At 53.8% G+C, this 25837-nt stretch overlaps 2 protein-coding genes across 9 annotated transcripts in view; both read left to right on the top strand.

Annotated features, from left to right (window-relative positions):
* Window positions 1-13873, top strand: part of ACIN1 (apoptotic chromatin condensation inducer 1) — a 34282-nt gene extending 20409 nt beyond the window's left edge. For 3 of the 7 annotated variants that reach the window (XM_058738518.1, XM_058738523.1, XM_058738524.1), the window contains 11 exons: window positions 4106-4247; window positions 7682-7724; window positions 8593-8726; window positions 8824-8976; window positions 9483-9624; window positions 9946-10091; window positions 10482-10589; window positions 10729-10836; window positions 11073-11397; window positions 11499-11599; window positions 12924-13873. In XM_058738518.1, the coding sequence (XP_058594501.1) occupies window positions 4106-4247; window positions 7682-7724; window positions 8593-8726; window positions 8824-8976; window positions 9483-9624; window positions 9946-10091; window positions 10482-10589; window positions 10729-10836; window positions 11073-11397; window positions 11499-11599; window positions 12924-13250 (1729 nt within the window). In that variant the 3' untranslated portion in view covers window positions 13251-13873. Of the gene's footprint in view, window positions 1-2016; window positions 2304-4105; window positions 4248-7681; window positions 7725-8592; window positions 8727-8823; window positions 8977-9482; window positions 9625-9945; window positions 10092-10481; window positions 10590-10728; window positions 10837-11072; window positions 11398-11498; window positions 11600-12923 lie in introns of those variants that run through there. The other 4 variants (XM_058738525.1, XM_058738522.1, XM_058738520.1 and 1 more) reach the window with 4 other exon arrangements.
* An 850-nt stretch (window positions 13874-14723) lies between these two features.
* On the top strand, window positions 14724-25068 carry CDH24 (cadherin 24). 2 transcript variants are annotated; one of them, XM_058738527.1, is made up of 13 exons: window positions 14724-14987; window positions 16519-16823; window positions 17128-17308; window positions 17464-17583; window positions 17658-17825; window positions 18001-18188; window positions 18600-18853; window positions 19802-19938; window positions 22281-22402; window positions 22484-22595; window positions 22843-23091; window positions 23658-24674; window positions 24770-25068. In XM_058738527.1, the coding sequence occupies exons 2-12, from the start codon at window positions 16623-16625 to the stop codon at window positions 24155-24157; spliced, it is 2232 nt and encodes a 743-aa protein (XP_058594510.1). In that variant the 5' UTR covers window positions 14724-14987; window positions 16519-16622; the 3' UTR covers window positions 24158-24674; window positions 24770-25068. The 2 variants fall into 2 exon arrangements, with proteins under 2 accessions (XP_058594510.1, XP_058594509.1); XM_058738526.1 differs by having other exon boundaries at window positions 14726-14987; window positions 17014-17308.
* Window positions 25069-25837: the final 769 nt, after the last annotated feature.

The raw sequence follows: 25837 nt of genomic DNA, 5'->3' as shown, positions 1-25837 counted from the left end.
AGAGAGAGGGAGACACAGAACCGGAAGCAGGCTCCAGGCTCCGAGCCATCAGCCCAGAGCCAGACGCGGGGCTCGAACTCACGGACTCACAGACCGTGAGATCGTGACCTGAGCTGAAGTCGGACGCTTAACCGACTGAGCCACCCAGGCGCCCCCATAGAGCTTTAAAAAAAAAAGAGGAAGAAAACTTTTAGTTCAGCAAGCAATGATTTTTTTTTTTTAATGTTTATTTACTTATTTGGGGGATGGGGGAGGGGCAGAGAGAGAAAGAATCCCAAGCAGTTGTCCTTGCTGCTAGCGCAGAGCCCAACATGGGGCTTGAACTCTGAACCGTGATATCATGACCTGAGCCGAAATCAGGAGTCAGATGCTTAACTGACTGAGCCACCCAGGTGCCACTCAGCAAGCAATTATTAAAATGTCCTCCTGGTACCCCCAGTGACAGTCTTAAATATTTATGGAGCATTTCTTTGTGTTAGGCCCTGGGCTAGGGATGTAGCCCCTGACCTTGAGGAACCCTGCAAGGTGGAGGTGAGGGGCAAGTCAACCAGCGGTTATCATACAGAGTGATGAGGTCTTTGCTGAAAACCTGTCAGACCAACTACCGAATACCTTCACGTCAGAGAAAAAGCAGTCTACTCTTTGAGAAAACTCAGAAAAAGTTCCATAGGTGGCATCAAATGAGATAATGACCTATTAAATGTACATGTGTTTATGTATATCTTTACCTTGACTTGGAATCAAAAGTCATCCAAGCCAGACTCTTAAGGGCGAACTCATCACACTTCCATGAGATAGGTATTGTTGTTATCCCCACTTTACAGATTAAGAAAGAGATACACAGAATCAGAGATTTGCCCAAAACCACAGAACTTGTATGGGAGCTGGGGCAGGCCATGACTAGGCCCTAGCCAGTTTGACTGCAGAGCTCTCAGTCTTACTGGGCAGACAAGGACCACTAAGTGAAAGGAAATGTGTAATGTGTAAACATGACCACTTTAGCATGTGGTTGGCATGTATGAGATTTTAAGCATTGGGGAGTAAGTTTTATTCCTAGCTAAAAGCTCTGGTATTACAGATGAGATAATACCAAGGTTTTGGTTAAGTACCCAGGAGCTTGTCTTAGTGTTAAACCTCTGCTGCCACTAGGACACAAAAGGAGCACCTTTGCATTCAACAAAGCAGTGTTTTTGAACATCTCCTGAGTGCTTTCTTTGAATGGTTAGAGTCAGCTTCCTATTTCACATGTAGTCTGGTGAAGATGCCCATGATTAATAGTTTCTGTTTAGTTCCCAAACACTTTCGGCCCAACAGATATCCCCCTACCCCTGCCCCGGGTAACTGCTGTCTTCAGTTTCTCATCTACTTCAAGCCTTCACCTTGGAGTCCTTGCTCCAAAATGTGGCCTTCGTGCTACAGCTACCCAAGGTCCCCCTTGCCCTGTTTATCCTTTTCCTTTCTGGCTCCAGTGGACCCCGGGGAAGGGTGACCTTATTAAAGACTCTTTGAAACAAAGTTGTCTGTCATCTCTTTAGAGACACCTCTCCCCCTCTCTACTGGTAACTCAAAAAGGAACTATCTCTGCTATCCACTCCTCCCACCATCCCTGGAGAAAGGACAGGTTGGAGTAATAACACGTGGTCATTGCTTGGGGTGAGCAGCTAGCTAGCTGCTATAGTGATTGGATAGTGCCAGTTCTCATCCCACCTCCCTGCCATGAACAGCTGACTGGCTTCTAGGATGGGGGGGAGGTAGACACGTAAAAAATTGCTCAGGACCCTCCATTCTGTGTCTCTTTCAACTTTGGCTTTGTTGTCTTCCTTTAATCATTTTTCACTCCCAGCTCTGCTGTTTCCCTTCCATCTATTCTCTGGAATCTTCCAAGCAAGCTGCTGTAACTTTGTATGCCCTCTCCACCCAGCCCCCTCCCCCTCCCCCTGGGAAGACAAGGAGAGCGCACCCTTTCCCTGTGGGGATAGGCCTGGGTAGCTGTTGTAACCTGAGAAAAGAAGGAAAAAGGCCAGGCCTATTGAGCCAGCAGTGAGCTCCCTGTGGCCTGCCAGAGGATAAGAACCTTGCTCACTCAGCGCCCTCCCTTTTTTCTTTCCCCTCCCCTGCTGCAGCAGGGCCCTCCCCCATCCGCACACACGGGCTGCTGGGTAAGTGGCAAGATGGCTCCCCTGCATGTCTCCGGCTGATCGCCGCCGCTCCGCCAATACAATAGAGCCAGCCACTACCAGCAGCCTGGCCCTCTTCCTCCTCCTTCTCCAGAGAGACCAATCCAGCCGAACTCGGGGTTTGCCGTGAGGACTTAACGCTTATCTCTTAAAAGCCAGATCTATTTTAGCCTCCCCTCACCACCACCACCACCACCACCTCCCCTTCCATTTACCATTTTTTGGATCCCCAGTTGCTGCATCTCGATTTTCTCTCTCTGGATCGGGTGGCTGGGGAGGAGGTGGTGGGCTCTTGGGACAAGGAAGGTGTTGTGGTTTTTTGGTTGTTTTTTTTTTTTTTTATAATTTTTTAGGATTTTTTTTCTTTGGTTTTTGTTATTTCTTCCATTCCAGAAAGGGATAAACAGCACTTCCAGGGGGAGAAAAAAAATCATGTTATCAGAAAGCAAAGAAGGGTGAGAGCCTCACATTTCCATGTATCCCTTTACCCCACCACTTTAGCCCACCTCATCTTCCTTCTCTTCCCCATGGCTTTCATTCCGTCTTTCGTTTTGGTTTGTTTTCAGTCACTCTGCTTTCCCTCTTTGTCCTTCCTGCCTGATTCCTAATTGGCCCAACTTGCCCTCTCCGTGTGGGAAATAGGTATTTTTGGGATAAGTCTTTTCCTTAGATTTAGGCAGTTGAATCGCGTGTTTCTGTGGGGGCCGGTTAGCTGGGGGCACAGTTCCGATTTTCCCCTCCCCCTTCCCGTGCATCCCTCCCTGCCTGCTCTGGGGAGGCTGTTCTGACCTCTGAGTGTCAGTCAGCCCGTTGGGAATGCTGAATTTTCTGGTGGTGGTTATCGGTGGGGGGCTTGGTTTGCCCTCTCCTGAGTCTTAGGCTCCTGCTCATCTTAATTTGGGGGAACCCAAACACTGGGAACCCCAGTGTTTGGTGGTAGTGGGGGTGAGGTTAGAGATAGAAGTTAGGGATGAAAACAGAAAAAGGGGATGGAAAGATAGTTTATCTGAAGTGAATCTTTGGGATTCATTGCCTGAAATGGGAGCTAACTTGTGTGATTCAGAGTGGGGGTAGGGGGATTCAATATTGGGGGGGCGATACATGGTGTGGGGGGGGGTGTGTCTTGACTAGGAGGCCTGCTCTCTTTACCTCTTGGAAGTTGGAATGAGGGAGTGGGAGAAACTGGGCGAAAGCCGAATATAAGAACAATTCCTACACCCCTGAGCAGGTAAAAGTGGCCTGATTCTTCTCTGAGCTTTCAAACTCCAGCAATTGTAGCTTTTTCTTTTTGGATGACAGAGGGTCCTTGTTGAAGCTTGAACCTTCATCAGCCCTGCTTTCCCTGCAGCCCCCTCCCCCACAATTTCTCCATTCCTGATGTTTCCAGATCCTGTGGGTCAGTAGGTTTTATTAAGCAGTTGATTATAATAAACACAAGGTTGGAATCATTTGCCACAGCCACGGACATTATTTCTCGTGTTTTTAAGTAGTCAAGCTTCCTTTAACTTCTCATGCAATTTTGTTAAAGATGCCTGTGGCCAGGGGATAGGGAGGCCACAGGATTGTGGGCAAATCACAATGACTTTTGAGGGACTGTTTCAGAGAGGGATGTTACTCCTTTCCATATAAGAGTACTCTGGTGAATTACCTAAAAACAGTTGGGAGTCCTGACCTCACTCATCACACCTTTATCCTATCTGAGCAGTGAGTGGATGTGGATGCTACAATCTGTGCTCTTTCCCCAAAGAAAACAGTTTCTCACTTTTCCTGTGGGGGCATGGTCTCTAGTCTGATCTGAAAAGCAGCCCTCCCAACCCCACCCAAGTGATGAGGCATGGGGGTTTCCTGACCCAAAACCTAACGTCTTGCTCTCTCTTCCCCTTGGTTCTTTCCTGCCCTTCCCTCCGTACCTCTCCCCATACTGTCAGTGAGGAGAAGGAGGAAGTGACCATGGACACAAGTGAAAACAGACCTGAAAATGAGGTTCCAGAACCCCCCGTGCCTATTGCAGACCAAGTCAGCAATGATGACCGCCCAGAGGGCAGTGCCGAAGATGAGGAGAAGAAAGAGGTAAATTTCCAAGCCACCTGTTGGGGTGGGTGGGCAAGAACGGGCCTAGGGGAGAGAGTAGACCACTTTGATGATCCCTCTTACACAGTGGGATAGCTTTAAAAAGAAGGGACTAGACAGACTTGGATCAGGATAGGGCCAAGGGAGAATTCGCTGGTTTAGCAAGGGAGACCCCTTGTGATGGGGACAGGGCTCATTGGTTCCCCTTTCCCTGTTGGGGAAGTAGTGTAGTGCAGAGTGTTGGAAGTTTGTAATGAAAGGAAACGTCGATTAATGGCCCTTTATCTAAGACCCAGGCCCAGCTTTCCCTGCTACCCTCTCAAGCTTCTCCCTGTAGTAACTGTTAGCTTTCCCTCCTTTTTAAAAGCCTGTGGGAGTTCAACGCCATCTAGTGGGCTGTGGTGGTTCTCAGCTGACCAGCCATGCTGAGGAATTTTTGTTCCTCCTCTGCCCTCTAGTGGTCATATTGCAGAGATAATAGCTACTTAAGCCAGCACTTGGTGAGCCCGGAGGCCCCTTCTCCATTTCTCTGACCCCTCTACTTCCTTTTTTTGGCATATATATTATCTTGTGTCCTGCACCCAATTCAGGGGGTTCCCCCCATCAGAGCCAGCGAAGTCTTCTTGGCTCTTAAAGTAATAGAGAAGGAGTTAGCTGGGTTTGGGAGTGGGATAACAGGATGGGAGGGACTGTCGTGTGTGTAGCCTTTCTTTGGTGTGTGTTGCGGGGGTGGGGGCCGGTGAAAGTGATTTGATGTGCAGAATATTATTTATTACAAGGTCCTTCTTCCCCGTAAAACTTTGTCCAAGTACCTCATGTACGGTAATCCGCCCGTAAAATAAAACCCTGCCCAACTGGCCAATCGCTGATGCCGCCTCTTCCTCTGGACCCACCCGCTGCTACTGAGCTGCCCAATCAGAGCCGAGTCTGCTATCCAGGTGTCTTGGCCAGAGGGGGGCATGTATATGGGATCCTGTGATGGGCCCCCTTTTGCCTCCCTGCCTTGCTTACATCAGGGGGCCAAGAAGAGCACTGTTCTGGAGAGACTTGTATTGAGAAAGCAAAAAACATTTGGAAAGGGGTGGACTTGCATCATCTCCCTATTTGGGACACCCCAAGAAGAGCTTGTGTCAGTGCTGGGGCGCCTGCCCACATGCCCTTAACCCTTTTGAGGACTGTGGGTTGCCTTGTTTGCTGCAGACTGTTGGGATCCCCATCTAGGGCACCAAGACCTCCTAAAGAGTCAATGTTTGTGATCACAGTGCCATGCTGTAAAATTCCAAGTGGAGGCTCTCGGCTTAAGCTGTGACGACTAGGAACCCTGCAGAGAAGTCTAGGGTTTGAGCCCAGGGATTTAATGCTGATGACAGCCCAGCCATGTATCACCACTTGCTCATCAGAAGGACTTTCCTTTGGTCCCTGTTGTCCATGGTGAAGGGCAGCATGTTGGTTGCTCCGGCTTCTCCTCCATCCCTGGAGGCAGGGCCTCATCCATCCATCTGACTGGAACCACTGTCTCAGCTGGAGTCCCTGAGGAGATGCCACACACAACTCTCAGAAGAAAAGTATTCTGACCTTGCTGCTGAATGTGTGCCAGGTCCTGGGGCTATCCACCTACTACCCCCAGCCTGCCTTCATCAGAGGCTCCATGATCCCACTCGGTGAGAGGACCCCCTCCCCATTTACAGGCAGAGGAGAAAGGGACTCTGGAGTCATCACCTGGATTCCAAGTATTGGGTGGTGGTATTGCTGCATCTTGCCACTGGTGGACATAGGGTCCTGCCTGCCTGTCACGATAAAAGGCCAGGACTATTCCTGCTACTCACAGGCCATCTCATCAGGGACTGCAAGATGATGCCCCTACAGGGCTGGGACTGATGTCTCTGCCCCCTTTCCCCCCGTACCCCTCGCTGAGCCTGGCCACCACCAGTGAACTGTCTTGACATCATGGAAACTGGGCAGCGTCCCCCCACACGTTTTCCTCCCGCCCCCCCTGCGCCCCTGGGAGGACTCTGGCAGTGCCGTGCTGACCACCACGCCGTGCGCCCACCTTTTTTGCCAACCCAACCCCCCACCAATTGCACAGCGCCTAGCAGGGAGGGCTCATTCTGATTGGACCGGCGGTTGACTAGATACAGTACACAGTGAGGTGCGATTGGCTGAACTGAAGATCCCAGGTGTGAGATGGTACCTGGAACATTTGTCATATTCCTAGTTATTTTCTTCTTTATTTTCTTCTTCTTTTTATTTAATATTTTATTTTAATTATTTTCTTTTTCTTTATTTTTCTGATTTCTTTATTGGATTTATTTATTTGGTTCATGTTTTTCCTGTTTTAATTAAGACCTCTTTTTTTTTTTTCTCTTTTTTTTTTTTTTTTTTTTTTTTCCTCTCACTAACTTACCCATCGAGAGCAGCCCGGCTAGGGGTCAGGCTGGCCCTTAACGGAGACCAAGGAGACTTGGTTAGACGACACAAACGGGGCTGGGGGGTGGATGGGGAAAGGGGATTTCATCAAGAGGGTCCTGCCCTACCCTTTAGAAGGGTGGTAGGTCTTAGTTTTTCCAGAAATAAGCACTGAAATCTCAAAATGCTCTAATCCCCTTTTCTCTCTCTTCCTCTTTTTGCTCTGTCCATAGTCTTTCTCCCACTGAGTGTTTGGGGTAGAAATTTGCTCCAAAGCAGGTTTGGGAGTTTCTAGTCCTTGGCAGAGCCCCTAAGCCTTAAGCCCCGGTTGAAAGGAACCAGGAAGGCTCTGCTAGAGCTCTGTACAGTGGTTAGAAAGTCTGAGGCTCCCTGGGGACAATCTGCCCATCATAAAAACCTTTCTGTACCAAAGGCACCTTTAAATTCTTTCTGCTGGCAGTTGACTAGGGAGCCTCATCTCCAGTGGGTCTGGTGCTGCCCTGTAGGGGTGTGGACAGTCTTAACAGTCTGCTGTCCAAGTGACTCACTGCCAGTGTCAGTGGGTGTCAGGCTGGACAGTTATTCCAAAGGTGGTTTTCCTTGTTTCCTCATGTTTTCTGAGAGGACTAGATGACCCAGTTCTGGGCATACCTTATTGGGCTTGGTGTCCTCTTGACCCCTAGAGACCATGGAAGAGGGCATGACCAATGCCTTTAAAGGGCTGGGAGGCTCCTGAATTCCTCTTCCAGCTTATTTCTGGTTAAGCTAATACACAGGTGTGGTATGGACTAGATGACTTTTCCCTGCTGTGATGTTTGATTTTATTTTTTTCTCTAACTTGCATTGATTCTGCTTCGTTTTTGCCGTTTGCCGCTTCTGTTTTGGTCTCTTGTCTGTCTCTGTGTCTCTCTCTCTCTGTGTCTTTGGAGCCTATGCTAAGACTGCCCCATCTAACCTCCTTCCCCCCTCTCTGTGGGGTGTGTCTCTTTCTCTTTTTTTTTTTTTCCCCCCTTTTCTTCTCTATACAGAGCTCGCTGCCCAAATCATTCAAGAGGAAGATCTCCGTTGTCTGTAAGTCTAGCCCCAATCCCTGATAAAGGTCAAAAGTAACCATAAAAATGAGTTTATAGCGAAATAGGTTCCCATTCTTTCTCCATGGCATTCTTGGGTCACCTCTTCCCATCCCACTCCCTGTACCCAGCAGATTTCCATCTTGGCCATTTTGTAATTCAAAACTTCAGACAATCCCTGTCATTTTTCCTAGGTCACATTTCTTTCTTAACTAATGAGACACACTGCGAGGTGTCTCACCATTTCCTGTTTAGCCCTACGTGCATTTCCTTGTCCAGGTATCTGAACCCTCAGAACCAGGAGTAGGTTTGAGGGATTCCCATATAATGCTTATCAGTTTATGTTTTCTTCTGAGAGAGAGTCTTAAGAGTGCTCACACCTCAAACAGTAACATTTTTAACATTTTCCCACCAAGAAGTTCTAAATCCATAAAAGCATAATAGATCTTTGTAACTTAAATATGAGATCATAGTGTGAAAATGAATGTGAAGCATGATTAGATATGTCACAGTCTTAACTTTACTTAGATATTGGTATCACATAGCCGTGTTTTCTTGTATTCATATGTCCTTCTCAGTCTGCCTTCTCCAGTGTGTTAGCTATTTTTGCCACTAAAAGTTTAAACTTCACACCACCCTAGTTACCCATCCCTCATTGCCTTTAGAGATTAGTAGTTTTTATCTGTCAGGAAGTAGCTCCAGTCCTTTTATTGTTCACTCTGAAGCAATGTTTCCCAGTGCCCAAATAAAATTTCCTTAAGTTAACCTTTTACTGAAATTCCAGTCGAAGGCTATCTGTATGTGTTATGGTGTGAACCAGCAGAGGACCTGAGACCATCTAACTGTTGGGTCCTGTTTCTTGGGGACAGCAGCTACCAAGGGGGTGCCAGCTGGAAACAGTGACACAGAGGGGGGCCAGCCTGGTCGGAAGCGGCGTTGGGGAGCCAGCACAGCCACCACACAGAAGAAGCCCTCCATCAGTATCACCACTGAATCACTCAAGGTGAGGTGGGAGGAGCCGGGGAAGGGAGGACGAGACACGTTGAGGTGGGAGTAGACACGGGCCCAGTGTAACGGGGTGGGGGGTATCTGTGTCCCAGAGCCTCATCCCCGACATCAAACCCCTGGCGGGGCAGGAGGCTATTGTGGATCTTCATGCTGATGACTCCCGAATCTCTGAGGATGAGACAGAGCGTAATGGTGACGATGGGACACATGACAAGGGGCTGAAAATATGCCGGACTGTCACCCAGGTAAGGCTTCTGCACCCCAGTGTCGGGAGGGGGCAGTGGACTCAGAGCAGGCAACTAAGGTGGAGTTTTAGAAGGGAAATCTGCCATCTGTGCAGAGGGTTGGGTTAATTGCCCTTTTGGATCAACAGACTACCAAATCTAACCTGTTGTCTGTAATAATAAAGTCTTACTGGAACAAGGCTATGCCAACCCATTTATTCTTATCTCTCTGGCTGCTTAAGTGCTAGAACATCAGTGTTGAATAGTTGCAACAGAAACTGTATTACTCACAAGACCTAAAAATATTATCTTGCCATATACAGAGAAAATCTGCCCATTCCTGTCTTAGTTTTCCTCATGACAGTTGAACCATTAATAATCCCAGGATCTGGTGGAAGAGAACTTAATCTTTCTCCTAGTTGAAAGAGCATGCTAGGTTAAATGTACCACCCCTCTTAGGAACAAGAGATTGAAAAGAATGTGCCAGTTTGGTGTTTAAGAATTCCTCCATTGTCTGATACTTACAGGTAGTACCTGCCGAAGGCCAAGAGAATGGGCAGAGGGAAGAAGAGGAAGAAGAGAAGGAGCCCGAAGCAGAACCCCCTATACCTCCCCAGGTTTCAGTAGAGGTGGCCTTGCCCCCTCCTGTGGAGCACGAAGTAAAGAAAGGTAGGTGAAGCATGCAGTTCTCTGAATTCCCAGAGCACTTTATTTGGACCTCTTTTAAAGCATTTAATGTTTTCTGCCTTTTATTTTAGTATTTTGCATATCTGTTTTACTTCCGCCTCCTTGTTACTAAGCTGCATGAGAGCTAGGTTAGAATCTTTCAATCTCCATAATATGGAGCGTCACCTTGCACATTATAGGTGTTCAGCACATTAGGTGGAAGAGTGACTAGTGGTGGAGAATAAGAAAAAAGAAAGGCGTATCAGAGGTAAAAGAGCCAGCATTGCTCCCTGCTGAAAACACTTTGTGTGCTCTTTTTGATAGTGACTTTAGGAGATACCTTAACTCGACGTTCCATTAGCCAGCAAAAGTCTGGAGTTTCCATTACAATTGATGACCCAGTCCGAACTGCTCAGGTGCCCTCCCCACCCCGGGGCAAGATCAGTAACATCGTCCACATCTCCAATTTGGTGAGTCGGCATTGTTTCCCCACAGCACAACATTGTTCAGTGGTTAAGAGTTTGAGCTTTGGGTTCCTGTTTCTTAGCTTCAGCTCCTAGATCTGTCAGTTATTCACTGAGCAACTGAACTTAATCTCTCACAACCAGTTTCCTCACCTGAAAAATAGGGACAAAGTATCAGCCTGTAAGGTTTGTCTGGAGGATTTGTGGAGGGCCTGGCACATAGTATCTCTGTGTTACCACTCTTTTCGCTTCCCATGCAAGAGAGTTCCTGACCCCTTTGCCCTCACCCAGACTTTGAAGCTGTCCTCCTGTGCCAGAGATTTGGGGAATCTGAATACTAGTTACAGTGTTGTTCTTGCTTTCTTTAAGACTCTGAAACTCCGTTTTCGCTGGCAGGTGCGTCCCTTTACTTTAGGCCAACTAAAGGAATTGTTGGGACGGACAGGAACTCTGGTGGAAGAGGCCTTCTGGATTGACAAGATCAAATCTCACTGCTTTGTAACGGTGAGGAAAGGATGCTGATCCTCTAGGTTGTGGCATAGATTTCCTTTTGTGACTAATGTGGGTGGAATTGAGGGCCCTGTGGCAAGTGGGAGGGATTGAGGCCTGTTGTGACCCTCCACCTTCTCCCTTCCTCCACCAGTACTCAACAGTAGAGGAAGCAGTTGCCACCCGCACAGCTCTACATGGGGTCAAGTGGCCCCAGTCCAACCCCAAATTCCTTTGTGCTGACTATGCTGAGCAAGAGGAGGTAAGAAACCTAGAGAAAGGAAGGAGGGGCAGGGGAGGCCATTATCTGCTAGAAACCAGCTGAGATCCTGGCCAAACCTGCAGTCATTGAGATTCCTTCTCCCTCTTCTCCCTCCCCCTTGGTTCCTTTAGTTGAACCATGGGGCTCCAAAATCTGTATGCCCTGGTACCTGGGCTCCTTCAGTGGGAGTGATATCATCTCCATCCTGACTGTCCTTGTCCCTCCTCTACCCACAGCTGGATTATCACCGGGGCCTCTTGGTGGACCGTCCCTCTGAAACTAAGACAGAGGAGCAGGGGGTACCACGGCCCCTGCACCCCCCGCCCCCACCCCCAGCCCAGCCACCACAGCATCCCCGGGCAGAACAGCGGGAGCAGGAGAGGGCGGTGCGGGAACAGTGGGCAGAGCGGGAACGGGAAATGGAGCGGCGGGAGCGAACTCGATCAGAGCGTGAATGGGATCGGGACAAAGTTCGAGAAGGGCCCCGCTCCCGATCACGGTCCCGTGACCGCCGCCGCAAGGAACGTGCGAAGTCTAAAGAAAAGAAGAGTGAGAAGAAAGGTACTTAGTGGTGGGGGCATACACACCCGTTAGTAGGGGTCCAAATGGGATGGGACACAGGGTCAGCGGCATAAAGTCTGACTTGCTTTCTTCCACTTCAGAGAAAGCTCAGGAGGAACCACCTGCCAAGCTGCTGGATGACCTTTTCCGTAAAACCAAGGCAGCTCCCTGCATCTATTGGCTCCCGCTGACTGACAGCCAGGTGAGTGCTCACCTTCCTGCTCCACTCAGAGTAGCACCCAGTCTTGCCGGCAGTCTGCAGAGAGAGTCACGTGACTAGAGGGTTGAGTAGGCCCAGGTGTTGGCTTAGGATAGTAAGGGGAGAAACTAAGCATCACAGAAAGAGGTAGTTTTAAGAACCACGTGCCAAGTATGCCACAGAGAAGCCAAACCCAAGAGGGTAAAGGTTGACACAAAGACAGGAACTGGGTTTATATAGTTGTGTCAGCCATGCCTCTTGGAAATTGATTTTGGTTAGCCAAGAAATCCATTTTCTTTTAAAAAAAAAATTTTTTTTTTTAACATTTATTTATTTTTGAGACAGAGAGAGACAGAGCATGAACAGCGGAGGGGCGGAGAGAGAGGGAGACACAGAATCTGAAACAGGCTTCAGGCTCCGAGCTGTCAGCACAGAGCCCGATGCGGGGCTCAAACTCACGGACTGTGAGATCATGACTTGAGCCGAAGTTGGACGCTTAACCGACCGAGCCACCCAGGCACCCCAAGAAATCCATTTTCTAGATTCATCCACTTCTCTGCTTTTTTATTTCTAGGACTTTTTTTTTTTTTTTTTTTTTAATTATTTATTTATTTTGGGCACCTGGGTGGCTCTGTTGGTTCCATGTCTGGCTTCAGCTCAGGTCATGATGTCACAGTTCAAGAGTTTCAAGCCCCCACGTTGGGCTCGCTGCTGTCAGCGCACAGCCCACTTTGGATCCTTTGTCCCCCTCCGCCCCCACCCCTGCCCTGCTTGTGTGCTCGCTCTCTCTCTCTCTCTCTCTCTCTCAAAAATAAAAAAATTAAGAACATTTTTTTTTAAATTATCTATTTAAGTGATTCCTACACCCCGTGTCGGGCTCCATCTCACAACCCCAGGATCAAGAGTTGCATGTTCTTCTGACTGAACCAGCCAAGCACCACTAGGATTTTTTGCTTTTTACTTGTTTGTTTGTTACTTGGATTTTTTGCTTTTTAAATTTAAGTTTCTTAGTGATGGGCCTTTTGGGAATTTGAGGCTGATATTACTCAACTAAACATAAAAGTGGTTTGTTCACATCTAGGTAGCTAGGGAAATACCAGAGGCCAGGCATGACTGGTGCCACTACCTGTTGTGGGTATAAAAGGTAAAAACTTGGAGGGATTAGGACCCCAAGACAAAGAGATGTGATTGCTGACACTTCTTGCTTAACAGCAGAGCTGACAGTGACCCTGAGCTAGGAGGGCAGGGTCCAGATGCAGATAGACAAAGCGGGACTGGCATGAGCAGGGCCAAGATGCCTATTCTCTACATTTGCTGCCTGCTGCAGATTGTTCAGAAGGAGGCAGAGCGGGCTGAACGGGCCAAGGAGCGGGAGAAGCGGCGAAAGGAGCAAGAGGAGGAAGAGCAAAAGGAGCGGGAGAAGGAAGCAGAGCGGGAAAGGAACCGACAGCTGGAGCGGGAGAAGCGTCGAGAGCACAGCAGAGAGAGGGACAGGGAAAGAGAGAGGGAAAGGGAGCGTGACAGGGGTGATAGAGATCGGGATAGGGAGAGGGACCGGGAGCGAGGCAGGGAGAGGGACCGCAGAGACACCAAGCGCCACAGCAGGAGCCGGAGTCGGAGCACACCTGTGCGGGACCGGGGCGGGCGCCGTTAGCTGGGAAAACTTGAGAGGGAGAGCTGCAGGCATCAGCCACCCTGCCCTGGGGGGTTCGAGGCCACAGAGGGATAGGTACAATCTCTACCACCCTATAACCAGGGGTCTTTCACATCTTTTACCCAGTGCTGAAGTATGGCTGCCACCTGTCCCCACATACCAAATGGAGTAGTGGCCATCTTCCCCCCCCCCCCAAAGCCCCACCCCCATAACCTATCTCTTGGGAGTTTGCTCTCTTCTCCCTCTCATTTCCCATGTTAAATCTGAGAGGGAAGAGCTAGGTTAGGGAGGGAGGTGGTTGGCCCAGAGGTGGGGAACAGCCAGAAGCCCCACACCTCTTTCATTTTTCCTCCATCCTGCTCACCACCTCCTTTGGGTACTCACACCCCCCTCTTGGGAACAGCCGGGGCCAGGACTGGGTCACCTATGAGCTGAATCAGCATCTCCTCCTGAGTCCCAGGGCCCCTGCAGTTCCCAGTCTCTTCTGTCCTGCAGTCCTTGCCTCTTGCCCACCGGTTCCACTTTATATCCACCTTTTCCTTTTGTTCAATTTTTATTTTTATTTTTTTTATTATTAAATGATGTGGTCTATGGAAAATAATAAAAATCTGACTTAGTTTTAACTAGTGTGTATTACTGGCCTTCCTTGGGCAGGGCGTGGGGGAGAGCCAAATTGAGTTGAAGAGGACTGGTAGCATGGAAGCACCACTGTTTGCACTCCGTACACTTGTTCAGGAAGCCTGCTGCTTCCTGGAGCAGGGAATTCCCGCCCTCCATCTCTGCCTTGGCTGTAACTACGTCGCCACAGAGGATCTAACTCACTGGAGGGCAGAGAGGGGAAGACCCCTGCCAAGAGGAGTGTTGGTTGGAGGGTTGAGGAGGTTCCCAGTCCTTCCTGTGGTGTAGGCTTTTGGTCACCTGCTCGCCTCCTTCAAGGCGCCTCCCACGGCTGCCGCCAGGGGGCGGCAGCCACTAGCTCAATGGGAACCTGTAAAGGAGCTTCCCAAAAAGGCTCCACTCCCCACCTCCGTCCCCTCCCGCTGCTGGCGTGCCTCGGGCCCTGACCTGTTCCCTGGGCTCAGCCCGCGGTCTCCCTGGACCCTTCTGCCGGGCTTAAGCGCTGCCCCAGTCGGCCCGCTCTGGTGCCCCGCACCGGCCCCCCCAAATGCCGCCGCCTTGTGGCCGGGGTTTATAGCCGCCCCAGAGGCCGCCCCCGGGAGCTGGAGCCGGGCCTCTCCGCAGCGGGCTCCTAATTCCCCGCCTCACCACACGCTCGCCCTTCGCCCCGTTGCGGGCGGTGTGCGGGGGCCGCTCGGCGCTCCCGGCTTCACCCTCTTCGCCAGCCGTTGGAAGACGGCCTGGCGCCGGGGCCTGGACGTCCTCCCGCCCGAGTGGCCCGCCGGGCGCTGCGGCCCGGCCCGGGAGGGGCGCTGCATCTGTATGCGCCCGGCGGCCCGGCAGCGCCGCCCCCGCCCCCGCCGCGCGGGCCCGGGCTGGCCGGGGAGGGTCGGAGGCTGGGCTCTCTCCCGCGCGCCGCGGAGCCGCCTCGCTCCTCCGCAGGCGGAGCCTCCTTCCCCCGCCCCCTCCGTCTCGCTCCCTTGTTCTCGCCGGGGCCGCTCAGACCTGCAGCGGAGCCGCGGCGCCCGCTCCGATCCGCTCGGGGCTGCGCCCCCGGGACCCGGCGACGGGGGCGGGCGGGGACGCTCCCCGCCGGCCTGGGCCTCTCGGCACTGCCAGGTAAGGGCGCCTGCCCCGGAGCCCGGGGTGGACAACCCGCGGCGGGGCAGCAGGGGGCCCGCAGCCTGCGGGTGTCTTCAGAGCGGTGCGCTCCGCGGCTGGGAGCCCACTGCCCGCTCCCGTCTCCCGCGCTCTACCTCTTTCCCTTCTTCCCTCGCACCTACTCTCCCTCCTTTCCCCATTTTCCTCTCCCTCGATTTCTCTTCATCCTGCCTTCTCTCTGCCTGTTTGCCTCCTCCGCCTCTTCCCTCTCCCTCTTGCCCTGTCTTTCTCCATCTCCTCTTCCTCTTTGCCTTTTCCTTCCCCTACCTTTCCTTTCCTTTCTCTTTGCCTTTTCCCGCTCTCCTTTCCTTTCGCCTCCTCTTCCCTTCCCGCTATCCTGTTTCCCACTCCTCCAGCCCTTCCCTTCTCCTCGTCCCGCCTCCCGCTCTGGTCCCCCCGCTTCCCTCCGGCTTCCCTCTTCGGCTTCCCTCTTCCCTCGGGGGGGGGGGGGGGGCAAAGGACTGGCAGGTGTGTATCTGCTCTGGGGAAGGAGGGGTGGCAGCCACAGCTACCTGAGGGATGCCCCCCAGGAGGAGAGGGAGGAGACAGCAGTGGGAAGGGTCCTCTCTCCAGCTCCCTTCCCGAAGCCCCTCCTGGCCACCCCCTCTCCCAGATTGAAGTTCTCCAGGCCTGGCCTGACCCCCCCGTAGCTGAGGGCTGCCCCTGTCTGCCCATCACACACAGAAAGCCCCTCTGCCCTCCTCCCAACCATTCCCAAGCCTGTTACCTATGACTCTTCTCTGCCTATCACACATCCAGGCTGCCTCCTTTGATCTCTTTCCTTGTGTCTCTTGCTGCCATTCTGTCCCAGTCTGTGCCGGACAGTGCCTGAGTCTGGGTCTTACCCTCAGTAACGTTGTATCTGTACTCTCTGTTCTCCCTTCCCAGCCTCCTGGCCCTGGCCCCCAACTCTACCCCCTCTTCTTTCAGGGCCGGCCCTCCACTCTGGAGTCCCCCTTCAAGGACTTCGGCTGGCAGTATGAGCTGGGGGCAGGTTCTGGAGAGGTGGGGTTCTCCGTGAAAGAGGGACTTTCACAGGCTCGCAACCCTGTCTTTGGCTGCACTCCTTGTCATTGCTCAGCCTGACCCTAGACACCCTGACACCACACCTCCATGAGTCCCAGCCTCTGGATTTTAAGCCCTTTCTCTGGTAGTCCCCATCTCCTCCAACCCCCTGGCTGCATGCCCAACCTGGGAGAACAGGAGCCACATTTAGGGTTCTAAACCCTTCCGGCATCCCCTCTCCTGTTTTCTTCCCCAGCTTCTCGACTCAGAGTTGACTGGCCAGAGATTTATCAGCTTGTAGGGCTGGAGGTGAATACAGGCAGAGCCTGGGTGGAGAGAAGGATCAGACTGTCTGCTCTCAGTCTGGGTTCTGGGCAGTGGGATGTCTGGTTCCTTGGAGGTCTGATCTTCAGCATCGAACTTTGGTTGGGGGGTGGGGAGAGTTAAGGGTTTCTTTGACCCTGAACAACTACCTGTCCTACAGGTGTGGATCTATGGGGTAGCTCCAACGCATCTGCCCCTCTGCCCCGGCCAGCTCATGCCTCAGTACCCAGGGACAGTGAACAGAGCCCCGGCTGGAGCCCAAACATGTGGGGTCTGGTGAGGCTCCTCCTGGCCTGGCTGGGTGGCTGGGGCTGCATGGGGCGCCTGGCAGCCCCAGCCCGGGCCTGGGCAGGGTCCCGGGGGGGCCCAGGACCAGTACTGCTACGGAACCGAAGGAGTTGGGTGTGGAACCAGTTCTTTGTCATTGAGGAATATGCCGGTCCAGAGCCCGTCCTTATTGGTAAGGTAAGGATCAGCCCTTCCCATGTCTACCTTGACTCTTGAGGCCCTTAGGCCCTGCCCTGCAACTTTGTCACTTCTACAATGACCTTGGTCCCTCAGGACTCCCAACGTTCCACCCAGTCATAGACTTAGACTCTTTAACCTTCTGTCCCTATGCTTGGAACCCGCTGCCATTTTTCCCTGACCCCTACAGCTGCACTCGGATGTGGACAGGGGCGAGGGCCGCACCAAGTACCTGCTGACCGGGGAGGGGGCAGGCACTGTATTTGTGATTGATGAGGCCACAGGCAATATCCATGTCACCAAGAGCCTGGACCGAGAGGAGAAGGCACAGTACGTGCTGCTTGCCCAAGCTGTGGACCGAGCCTCAAACCGGCCTCTGGAGCCCCCTTCAGAGTTTATCATCAAGGTGCAAGACATCAACGACAATCCACCTATCTTTCCCCTCGGGCCCTACCACGCCACAGTGCCCGAGATGTCCAATGTCGGTGAGTACCCCAACTCTGACCATCCTGGGGTCCATCTCCTGGAGCACCCTCATCTCTCCTTCCTGCATTGCCGTCATGTCTGGGTCCCCCTCATCTGCTGTTCCTTCCCACCTGGCCCTGCCCCTGCTGAGTGGGGGTGCCGGGACGGCCCACAGGGACATCAGTGATCCAGGTGACGGCTCACGATGCCGATGACCCCAGCTACGGGAACAGCGCCAAGCTTGTGTACACCGTGCTGGATGGACTGCCTTTCTTCTCTGTTGACCCCCAGACTGGTGAGAATAGGGCTCAGGAACCTGGGGGGGCAGCCATGGGAACAGGCACCCCCTGACCCCTCGTCTCTCCCCAGGAGTGGTGCGGACCGCCATCCCCAACATGGACCGGGAGACACAGGAGGAGTTCTTGGTGGTGATTCAGGCCAAGGACATGGGCGGCCACATGGGGGGGCTGTCGGGCAGCACTACGGTGACAGTCACCCTCAGCGATGTCAACGACAACCCCCCCAAGTTCCCTCAAAGTAAGGGGCCAGTGCTGCCACCTGACCCATCCTTTGACCGCCCCACCCCCTACGGCCTCTGGAGAAGTCTTCTCTCCCGCCCCTCCCTTAGCCAGCCCCCAGGAGAAGGAAGTGCTGGGGGAGGGAGGAGGGCTGGGACCCCTCTAAGAATGTTTCCTCTCCATCCACACCCAAGGCCTGTACCAGTTCTCTGTGGTGGAGACTGCTGGGCCAGGCACCCTAGTGGGCCGTCTGCGGGCCCAGGACCCAGACCTGGGGGACAACGCCCTCATGGCATACAGCATCCTGGACGGAGAGGGGTCCGAGGCCTTCAGCATCAGCACAGACTCCCAGGGTCGAGATGGGCTTCTCACTGTCCGCAAGGTTAGTCTCCTGTCTGCTAACGCTTGCAGACTCACTCATGTGTGCCTCCTGCCCCATGAGGCACCCCTCTAACTGGTCTACAACAGACTCGGGACCACGTTTGGAGCTTAGGGATCATGGTCATCTAGTCCTCTTTCAGATGAGGGACTGGGGCCCAGCAAGGGGGAATGACTGGCTCAGGACTTTTTATGTAGCCAGTCTGTGGTGGAGCTGGAGGCACACCTAGAGTTACGGACTAAGTCATCTGCCTCACTCGGACCACTGCGGCCACTGCCTCTCAGGCGCCCACCTCTCCTGTCAGGTGGGCTGAGCACTGGTTGCATGGAGAGGGGACCTCTCTCTCACCTCCCGGGAGCTTGGGCCTGCCCTGGTTTCCACGTGCCTCAGTCACTCCCCGTCCCCTCCCCATAGCCCCTAGACTTTGAGACCCGGCGCTCCTATTCCTTCCGTGTGGAGGCCACCAACACCCTCATCGACCCAGCTTACCTGCGGCGAGGGCCCTTCAAGGACGTGGCCTCGGTACGCGTGGCTGTGCAGGATGCCCCAGAGCCCCCTGCCTTCACCCAGGCTGCCTATCACCTGGCAGTGCCTGAGAACAAAGCTCCCGGGACGCTGGTGGGCCAGGTCTCAGCCTCTGACCTGGATTCCCCAGCCAGCCCAATCAGGTGAGCTGGGGTGTGGGCAGGGGAAGGGCCGGGACTCAGGGAAGGAGCTCAGCAGCAGGCTATTCCCACTGAGGATGGGTCCCCTTCATGGAAAAATCACACTCACCTCCTGGCAGAGGTCTCCCACTCTGCGGGGCTGGGGGCCAGGGGAGGGCTGGAGGACCTGGCTAATTACTGCTCTCCAATTCCACCCATCCCTCTGAGAGGATAACAGTGGCACCTCCCAGTGGCGGTGCAAGCAAATGCAATCTCTTGCGAGGAGCTTGGTGGATGGGTGATGGCTACCACTATTGCTTCACATTTTACCAAACGCTTGACCACATTCAATTCTCACGACAGCCCCGTGAAGTAGGCATGATCATCACCCGTTGTTTTAGAGACGAGGCCCCAAGAACTTAAGTTACTTGCCCAAGGTTACATCGCCAGAGTTGGGATCCAAATCCGGATTTGTCTGCCTTGAGAAGAGCCACTCTTCCCACCTCTGGGCATCCCTGTCACAGGAATGAGGGAGGTGCTGGTGTCATTGCCATTTTGTGGTTAAGTAAGGAGAGGTTGAACGACTCACCCAAGGTCACACAGCTGGTCTGAGGCAAAGCAAAGCTGAAACACAGGTCCCTGGGTCCCCAAAACAGAGCCCAGAAGTCTGACAGACAGATCATATCTACCCCTTTTCCACCTCTTCCTCTCCCAAACCCATGAAACCCAGTCCCCCTGAGTCTTAGGACAGGTGTTTAATGTTTATGACTTCCCCAAATGATTTGTTTTTTAAGGGGACCCTAATGTGAATCATGGCTCTGGGTACACGGGGGAGGCTCAGCCCAGACGAGCTCGGGCCCTCTGCCCAGAAGAGCCACGAGGCCCAGCAAGGCAAACAGAAGGGAGGGAGGGGTAGCAGCCAGCTCCGGCCCTGCCCCAGATCTGCCCCCAGCTCCACTCCGTCTTCCCCAGATACTCCATCCTCCCCCACTCGGATCCAGAGCGCTGCTTCTCTATCGAGCCTGAAGACGGCACCATCCGCACGGTGGTGCCCCTGGACCGCGAGACTCGTGTCTGGCACAACCTCACAGTGTTGGCCACAGAGCTCGGTGAGGAGCCCTGGGCCCCCAGGAGAGGGGAAAGCAGCAGCCTCCTGGCAGAGGAGCTGTCCCTGAGCAGGGGGAGTTGGGTGGAGGGGGGGGGGGGGGGAGGGGCAGTCACTGCCACCACTCCTCACTGTGTGCAGCGCTGGGTCCCCAGCCTGGATCATCACCACAGGCAGGCCTTCTGGTCTCTGAGGCTGGACTGGCCTGGGCACAGTGGGTCTGCCTGCACATTCCCCTGACTTTAAATTCACTCCCATGCCTGACTTTCCCCAACTGGGAAACAAACCTAACCTCAGATAGCTTCCAACCCCTAACAAACCCCAACCTGCACCTTGGCAGACCCTGCCCTTCCCACTGTCTGCTGCAGGCTGAAGCCAGGGTTCAGGGAAGGGCTGGGTCCCTCCTCTGGGGGCTGATTGGGGGGGCCCCAGAAGCCCCTCTCAGGGAAGCCCCACAGAGAGCCCTCAAGGTAGAGGAGAGGGCCCAGCTCCTGCCCCTGTCAGCCACCAGTCACCAGCAGCATGGGTTGACTACCTCTGGGCAGCCATGGCCACCGGAGATAGGAAGACCTCCTTCCCCTTTGTGAACCCCCCCTTCTCACCCCTGTTCACGCCCCAGGGTCTCCTACATTTTCTCTCTGTGTCCTGTCTGTGGGAGTTGTAACTGTGTGCACAGATGTTTGTACGTGTCAGTAAAGAACTATATAGTATGTGTACGTGTGAGTATGTACTTACATGTGTGTATAATTCTGTGTGTGTGAAAATACACACACGTATTTGTGTGTATATGTAGTTGAGTATAGAATATTTGTGCATATGTGTAATTTGATGTATATGATAATAGGTACAGTGGCCATTTATATATATCGTTTTGCATGTGTGAGTGTTTGCGGACAGGTAATTTATTACTTATTGTGTATCAGGCACTGTTCTAAGTACCAAATGTGAACGAATTAATGTAATCACCACTACAACTTTATGTGGAAGTTATGATTAGTTCCCCATTTGAAAATAAGGAAACTCGGGCAGAGAGAAGTTAAGTAACTTCCCAAGGTCACACAGACGTTAAGTGGAAGAGCCATCAGACCCAGTCAGGCTGCAGAATCAGAGCAGTTTTCTCCTCTCGGTGTAGAATTTTCTGTGTATGGGCTTATGTTTATGCCCATGTTGCTGTGTGTTACATAGAAGTGCTTGTGTATCTGTCCGTGGGAATCCCCCTGCGTGTTTACATAGTGTGTTTGTAGTTGCCTGTGTATACGTAGCCGTGTGTGTGTGTGAGTGTGTGTGTGTGTGTGTATGCGTGTGCGCGTGTGCACGCGCATGCTCCCCTCCCTGCCTTCTCACCCTCCCACCAAATCCTGCTCTGCAACAAACCCCAATATCAAGTAGCAGGCCCCAGGTCCTGACTGCACAGAAGGAATGGAGCCCCAAACCCTTGGCTGGGGAGCCCACTCAGCCTCCCTTGCCCAGGCTGGGACCTTAGCCCCTTCACCAGGGCTAGCCAGCTCTCTCCCCACCTGGGGAAGGACTAAAGAATGTGGGAGGCTCAACCAGGAGAGGTGAGCACCAGGGTGGGCAGGGGTACCTGTTTTCCATTCTCTCTTGGATGGCATTGGCAGTGAGGAGCAAGGCAGGGCAATGATGAAGCCACCTGATAAAGGGATGCATGAAGAAGGGGGCCTGTGTCTAGCTCTGGTACCCAGGCTGGCCTGGCTCCCCAAGGCCAACTCTAAGTGATACTCATTGCTATACCATGGCCTCCCAGACCTCTGATGGGGTGTGTGTGTGTGTGTGTGTGTGTGTGTGTGTGCGCGCGCACGCGTGCATGTGTCTGTCTCTGTCCCACGCACGCTGTGTATGAAATGCATTCTCTCGACCCGGGGGGCTGGTGACACTGTATTCACTGTATATATCCAACATCCACTTCGTGTGTGTTATATTTGCTTTAAATGCTGAGTGTACATCGAATATATGGTATGAATGTGTTTATTTCATGACTATTGTATGTGTGCATCCTGTATGCACTTTGTGTCTACCTTTCATTCACGGTGCATGTGCCCTGCATGTGGGTTATTGTATGTATGTATTGTGGGTGCTTCCCTCCTGCCGAATGTGTGTGCTGCATTGCACATATCTTGGCTACCACGGGAATGTTGTGTGCACTTGGTGTTGCTCCTTTCATTTCACAATGCTGTTTCTCACTCGCATATTGCGTGCATATCTCGTGTGTTGCACGTGCATGCTGTGTGCTGCATGTGGCATCCGTGCCCGTGCACCCTGTGTGCTGTGTGTAAACTGTGGCGTGTGTGCGTGTTTGGGGTGTATGTGTTCGTGTTCTGGCTTCAGACAGCTCCGCACAGGCCTCCCGCGTGCAAGTGGCCATCCAGACCTTGGATGAGAATGACAACGCCCCCCAGCTGGCCGAGCCCTACGACACCTTTGTATGTGATTCTGCAGCCCCTGGCCAGGTGAGCCGCTGAGGCAGCAGGGTTGGGACCTCAAGACCTTCAGCTGCCCACTCCATACAAGGCCTCTCTTCTTCCTCCCAGCTGATTCAGGTCATCCGGGCTCTGGACAGAGATGAAGTTGGCAACAGTAGCCGTGTCTCCCTTCAAGGGCCTCTGGGGCCTGATGCCAACTTCACTGTCCGAGACAACCGAGGTGGGTAGCCTTCTACCACTGTGCCTGTGCCTGCCTCCCTGCTCTTCTCTTCCTCTGCCACCCCCTAGCCCAGTCGGCCTGACTCCTGACCCACATATCTGGGCCCCCCACTCAACAGAAAGTGGATGGGGATTTGCACGTTTTTGCTCTTTGCAAACCTTCCCCATCGGAAGCTGTCTCCGTGGGTCGCACCCACCCTACAGGGGAGGTGTCCCCGGAGATAGCCAACACCTTCCCTCTCCCACAGATGGCTCTGCCAGCCTGCTGCTGCCCTCTCGTCCTGCTCCGCCCCGCCAGGCACCCTATCTGGTTCCCATAGAGCTGTGGGACTGGGGACAGCCAGCTATGAGCAGCACTGCCACAGTGACTGTCAGCGTGTGCCGCTGCCGTCCTGATGGCTCTGTGGCGTCCTGCCGGCCCGAGGCGCAGCTCTCCCCCGCTGGGCTCAGCACTGGGGCCCTGCTTGCCATCATCACCTGCGTGGGCACCTTGCTTGGTGAGTCAGACCACCGTGGGACACAGATGTGGGGTCCAAGGCTGCAGGGGGTATAGAGAGGAGCCAGATCCCTGGACACAGGGAAATCCACCCTAGGGCATGAAGGAAGCATCATGCCTGGATTTTCCCACTGCCTCATGTGTCCAAGAGAAAAGCTCTGGCCTCATTTCCCTGACATACCCATCCGCAATGACAGCAACAAGCTATAAAAACTGTTTATTGAACCCTGACTCTGGAGCACGTGTGGTGCCCAGCACATCACTCCTGCTATTTCCTTTCATCCTTTGAACAGCTCTAAGAGGTAAATTTGTTCTCCCTGTTTTCCACACAAACCCTCTAAAGGGTCAAAGAGGTTCAGAGAAGCCAAGCAACTTCCCACAGTCACACAGCTACTAAGGGGTGAAGTCAGGACTCAAACGAGGTTTGCCAGATGTCAGACCAAGGTCTTGCCACCCCTAGGCCACACTGTCTCCTCTGTCTCCCAACCTGCCTGCGGTTCAGAACGGAACCAGGCGCCCTGTTCCGGGCCCTGCGGGCTCAGCGGCCTGTGTGCGCCTCTCCCCCAGCGCTGGTGGTGCTCTTTGTGGCCCTGCGGCGGCAGAAGCAGGAAGCGCTGATGGTGCTGGAGGAGGAGGACGTCCGCGAGAACATCATCACCTACGATGATGAGGGCGGCGGCGAAGAGGACACCGAGGCCTTCGACATCAGCGCACTGCAGAACCCCGACGGGGCGGGCCCACCGAACCCGGGCCCTCCAGCGCGCCGCGACGTGCTGCCCCGGGCCCGGGCGCCACGCCAGCCCAGGCCCCCCGGCCCCTCTGACGTGGCCCAGCTCCTGGCGCTGCGGCTCCGCGAGGCGGACGATGACCCCAGCGTGCCGCCCTACGATTCGGTGCAGGTGTACGGCTACGAGGGCCGGGGTTCCTCCTGCGGCTCCCTCAGCTCCCTGGGCTCCGGCAGCGAAGCGGGGGGCGCCTCCGGCCCCACCGAACCACTGGACGACTGGGGGCCGCTCTTCCGCACCCTGGCTGAGCTGTACGGGGCCAAGGAGCCCCCGGCCCCCTGAGAGCCGGCCCTGGCCCTGCCCGCCGCGGTGGGGCAGCCCGCACAGGCCCTCTGAGTGAGCTCCCCCGGGGTCCAGGCAGGCGGCAGCAGCCCAGGGGCCCCCAGGCCTCCTTTCCTCCCTGTGTCCCTCCTCCCACCTTCCCCAGGGCAACCTCCTTCTTACCTCCCTCCTCCTGAGTCTGTGTGTCTCCCTCCAGGGATCTCTGTCTCTTTCTGTAACGCTCTCCTGTCTGGGTCTGGATTGTGTGGCTCGACTCTGAATCTCTCTGTTCTTTCACTGTGATTCCACTCTCTCTGTGACTCTGTTTTTGTCTCCCGGATTCTAAATCTCTCTCACACCCTCTCTCTGTCTCCCTTGCCCACATACATGCTCTGTGTCTGTCTCCTGCCCACATCTGCCTGCATTCTCTTTGGGTCCCTGTGACTGGCTTTTTGGTTTTTTCTGTTGACCATCCCAAAAGCAAGAGAAACTTCCAGCCACTGCTGCCCACCCTCCTGCAGGGAATGTTCGGCCCCAGGTCAGTGTCCCTAGATGATGGGCCTGGGGGAACAGGGATGGCCTGAAGCCCTCCTCCACTCACCACCTCGACCCCGGGCTCTCCTGTCTTTACAGACCTGCCCGCATGGTTCCATCCATCACTCATGGCCTCATCCTGGCTCCACTGGCCTCCAGCAGAGAGAGGGTGCCAGCCCACCTCCCAGGGCGAGAGCTCCAGCACACCCCACTCCCACCATGGCCGCCTCCCTGGAGCTCTGCCCAGCTGTTGGCCTGCCTTGGGCATCCCAGCTCTGGGCATTGTCTTGTGTGCTTCCCAGGCCCCGGGGGGAGGGGAGGGGAAGGAAAGAAAAGAGGGAGGCAGCTGGGGAAGGGGAAAAAGGGAGGAAGGGGAGAGGCCTCCATCTCTAATTTCATAATAAACAAACACTTTATTTTCTAAAGCTGGAGCCCTGTTTTCAGTTCCACATGCAGGTTTCTGTACAGAGCTTCACTGTGCCATAGGGTGGGAGGAGAGGCCTAGCCCATCCCCTCTGGCTCACTCTCCTCTCTCCTTTGGGGGGCAGTCCACTTCAAGCCCCTCTAGCCTGAGGAGGGTTTGAGTTGATTCCACTCAGGAAGTAAGTACCCCCACTCCCACTGCCAACTCCCCTGTTCCCTGTTGGTCTCAAAATGTCCAAGGGAACTAAGAGGGATTGGCCAGAGGGGAGAGTGGAAAGGAGAAGGGGGGGTGAGAGCTATTGGGAAGAGCAGAGGAGAGATAAAAGAAGAAGGAGGGAAAGAGTGGTTTTCAAACCAGGGAAAAAATGTGGCTGGGGGACAGCAGAGGGGGGCAAGCCAGTCCTCCTGTGGCCTGTGGTGCCCGTCAGGAGAGGGTGGCTGGGGTGAGACCGCCGGTCACATTGATTCTGGGCCCGGCCCCAACTTCAATTCTCCCCGGTCCTCATCTTACTCTCCATGGAACACAAAGGAGGAGGAAGAGGGACCAGGGAAGTGAGCTATTGAGGGGCCAACTGGCCAAATCAAAGTCATTTGGGGTGGGAGCTAAGCAGAGGGCCATCATTTCTCAGTGTGCACTCCCTGAGCAGACAAGGGAGTTCCTAGCTCCAGTCAGGGCTCCTGGAGATTCGAGTAGATGGGTCAGGACAGGTCCTTGTGACCCTCCCCTCCAAGTGTAGGCTGCTG

The sequence above is a fragment of the Neofelis nebulosa genome, chromosome 7, assembly GCF_028018385.1.
Source record: "Neofelis nebulosa isolate mNeoNeb1 chromosome 7, mNeoNeb1.pri, whole genome shotgun sequence".
In the NCBI taxonomy this organism is placed as follows: domain Eukaryota; kingdom Metazoa; phylum Chordata; class Mammalia; order Carnivora; family Felidae; genus Neofelis; species Neofelis nebulosa.
This window is presented reverse-complemented; position numbering and strand designations above follow the sequence as displayed.

Excerpts from the sequence above, each read along its gene's own strand:
- CDH24 (XM_058738526.1), top strand. The coding sequence starts at position 16,623 with ATGTGGGGTCTGGTGAGGCTCCTCCTGGCCTGGCTGGGTGGCTGGGGC. Across the intron at positions 19,939-22,280 it reads AGTGTTGGCCACAGAGCTCG|ACAGCTCCGCACAGGCCTCC; the intron begins GTGAGGAGCCCT and ends TTCTGGCTTCAG. Across the intron at positions 23,092-23,657 it reads CTGCGTGGGCACCTTGCTTG|CGCTGGTGGTGCTCTTTGTG; the intron begins GTGAGTCAGACC and ends CCTCTCCCCCAG.